The 3461-nt window shown below is 32.9% G+C and overlaps 1 protein-coding gene across 1 annotated transcript; it reads left to right on the forward strand.

Moving 5' to 3' along the window:
• Nucleotides 1-1003: 1003 nt before the first annotated feature.
• On the forward strand, nucleotides 1004-2227 carry LOC129301781 (probable disease resistance protein RF45). Its single transcript, XM_054940371.1, has 2 exons — nucleotides 1004-1656; nucleotides 1729-2227. The coding sequence occupies exons 1-2, from the start codon at nucleotides 1177-1179 to the stop codon at nucleotides 2179-2181; spliced, it is 933 nt and encodes a 310-aa protein (XP_054796346.1). The 5' UTR covers nucleotides 1004-1176; the 3' UTR covers nucleotides 2182-2227.
• Nucleotides 2228-3461: the final 1234 nt, after the last annotated feature.

Raw genomic sequence — 3461 nt, forward strand, 5'->3', positions numbered from 1 at the left:
AATTACATAATTTTATAACTCAAAATTTATATAATTAGGTTGTCTTTTTAATATGTTTTTATACTTATATAATTTTCATAAAAAATTAATAAAAATTTAAAAAGTTTATTAAATCAATTTTTTTATTTTGGCTAAGATTATTAAATTAAATTTTCTATAAACTCTAAAAGTATTTTTTTTGGAAAATTTAATAATTTATTATTAATTTTAACATTAAATAATTAACATATTTGATAGATCAAACTTTAAGACAAGATTAAAACAAAATAAGCTATAATAACCTATTTTAAAATTGAGGAAAACTATAAGGACTTATAGGTTAATTCTCCTTATAAAATAGAGAGAAGAAATAAACTTGAGTTTCAAAATTTTGAGTTAAGACATGGTTTCTACTACTCTTATTCATTTCTTTTTTTTCCTATTTTCATATATATGGTTGCTCCCCCTTCCTAAGACATTTAATTAACAACTTGAATATATTGTTCAAAGCCTCGAGCTTTAATTTTTCACTGAAATATATGGGCGTGAATAAATTAAGGAACATTCTAATACATGGGTGAGAGCATATATGTCCACAATGATGCAATATTTAAGGTCAAGAATTTCGTGGCGTGCGCACGTGTGCAGGCCAGTTCAACTATATGGAGAGAGGAATTTTGCTTGTGTCTCGTAAAAAGGAATCAACAGGAGGACTACCCATTCACGGTAGCGCTATTCTTTTTTTGAGTTAAAAGGAATTTACGAGATCTTTGTGTTTCTCTTCATGATTAGCATCAGTAAAAATAGAGAGAATGAAAGACATAGAGATGCTTTGGTGTATAGGTAGATTGATTCTTTGGGTCTCATAAGAAGAAAACAGAAGATAAGATACCTTCTTTTTGGCAAAATATATATAAGAGCTTTCTTCTTGTTTCTAAAATAAATGAAATACTTTCCTTTTAGCCTTCCTCAGACAATATTTCGAGCTTCGTCTTCCTCCAAGAAGTGTTGGAAACTGCCCAGTTCTGTAACTGATTTTCTATCACGGCATCTGACATTGCCAAAGTTTTGAGGGAACAATACTTAGATTCATTGAGTGCTGCTGAAAAGAAGTCCTACTCATCATCAGATACTAAGTTCATCGAAAAATTTTGAGACATCGGAAACAAGTTGAAGACCAACGATGCATGCCTAACCATGCCCGAATCAATCTCATTACTTTATGAACTTCATGACGCCCTTGACGAATGGAAAATCCTCAGGGAGCAAAAGAAGTCCATCAAGAGAATTCCAATTTACTTCTCTGATATGGCTCAGAGGAAGGAAGAGTCCAGTATATATAGTAAAGTTGATAAGATGAAAACGGTGTTGGAGAAATTGGAGAAAGAGGCCGAAGGTTTGCATCCCCCTGAATTCTTGCTAGACCGGTTTACATTCTACAAGTATGGTCGTCCACCATCATCTGATATTGCGAAATTCGATGAACATGAACAAAAGATGGTTGATTGGCTATCGGCGTCAAGTGATGGTAAATACAAGGCCGTTGGAATTTATGGGATGGGTGGTTCAGGGAAGACAACATTCGTTAAACAGGTTTTTGCACGTCCAGAATTTTATAAGAAATTCAAGGGCAATATCATATGGGCATACTTATCGGACTTAACTCGCAAAGATGAGGTAGACATCAAGATCGTAAAACATTTGCTAAATTATTTGCATTATGATCTTGATAGCTTGACAGGTAATCAGGATAAAGAAACTACCAATACGCTTGTGGAAGAACTCAGGAGTCGATTACAAAAGCTAGGGAATTACGCGATAGTGTTTGATGATGTGTGGCACTGTGACGAGTGGTTCGCTGAGTTGTGCCATGGAATAGCAGTATGGGAGGAAGATAGAGGCGGTGTCGTGGTGGTAACGAGTAGGATAAAGAAGGTGGTGAAGCAGATAGTTGGTGAAAGGAATACTCTGATACAGCTTAGCCCTTGGAGCTGGCAACATTATCATAAGGATTCGAATCACACTTTTGTGCAACACATAGTTCATCAAACGAGAAATGAGCTACTAGATGAACAGAAGAACGTAGTTCAACGAGCAGGGCACGAGCTACCGGACGACGAGAAGTATATCATTAGTCATTGTCACGGTCTTGCTCTTGCTTCCAAGGAGCTACCACGAACATGGAAGCCAACATCCAATTAAATTATCCAGGTGGCAACCAAAAGGTTAAAGAGCTGCTAGGCCATCAAGCTCCTTTAATTATATATGACAAAATTTAAAATTTCTTGGCTTCCAAATTTTCAAGTTTCCAAATCATATATTTATTTAAGTAAGTATTCATTCATTAATTAATAAATACTCATTCATATTTAATTAAAAGTTATTCCCTAATTGACATAGTTAAAAACTTGAAGAAGCTTGGTTATAAAAAAAGACAAGTATATATCATATTTTAACAAATAGTTATTTGATAATTAATAAATACCCATATGCATTTAATAATTAAGAAGTCATTCAAACAATATCAGTGAGGGACAAATCTCTCACTAAAATGATCAGTATTTGAATGGGTTTATTGAGAGATATGGTCCTTGCTAATGCCAAATTCCTTGCCAATTGGTGAAGGACTATGAGTACCTTACTATAGTTGTCAAGCTCCCCCCCCCCCACCCCAGTTTTTTTTTATTTTGCTATAAATTTAATGAGGGTAGTTATCTCTAGTTAAAATGTAATTTAACGAGAAAAAATGATATTTAATAGTGATTAGTTCTAAAAGATATATAAAGATCATATCTTAAAATTTTTTTACCATATATTTCAGAGACTCTCATTCTATAATGTATATTTGTAGTTGTCATTGATGTTGTGTTAATTACTTTCTGCATCAAAGTATATTATATTATAATTGTAAAAATAAGAGCTAGATGGATGGAACCAATTTTGAAAACTGAAATATCACAATAAAATAAATTGTTTTATTATGCACTGAAGGGTATATTGGGATTTTAACACTGCATTCTTCGATCGGGAAAGATCCCAGTGAATTCAGGTAAATGCTCAAGAATTATATCTGTAACCTTAGGGAACTCAACGCTAGAAATTCTATTCATCTTGAACCTTTCATAGAGATCTGCGGGGAGCAGAACCAGAGGTATTGCAATTCATCAGCTCCGCGAGTCAGTAAGGTTCATAGTAGTCAGAATAAAATAAAGGAAGCTGAAGTTCATGTTTTCTTCTGATCCATTTAAGTTGCAAGCAACCAGGAATTACAATAAAGTCCATTATGTACGTTCTACCAAAAAAAAAAAAGTGCATTACGTATATGTTCAAAGATTTTTAGTTATGTGAAATTTAATTATGACTTATAAACCTTAAAATTCAAGTTATACCAAATTAACCTTCAATTAAAGGACATCATGCTTTAAGGCCTGCTTGAGATTTAAAAATAAGTAATTTTTAGATAAAAATAATTTAAAGATTTT

The sequence above is a fragment of the Prosopis cineraria genome, unplaced genomic scaffold (genome assembly GCF_029017545.1).
Source record: "Prosopis cineraria cultivar Desert tree isolate PC_DT_omini unplaced genomic scaffold, ASM2901754v1 PC2, whole genome shotgun sequence".
Lineage (NCBI taxonomy): Eukaryota > Viridiplantae > Streptophyta > Magnoliopsida > Fabales > Fabaceae > Prosopis > Prosopis cineraria.

Bases quoted from the DNA above. Each gene is read 5' to 3' on its own strand.
- LOC129301781 (XM_054940371.1), top strand. From the start codon at position 1,177: ATGCCCGAATCAATCTCATTACTTTATGAACTTCATGACGCCCTTGAC. The intron at 1,657-1,728 runs GTAGACATCAAG...ACAGGTAATCAG, and splicing joins ACTTAACTCGCAAAGATGAG to GATAAAGAAACTACCAATAC.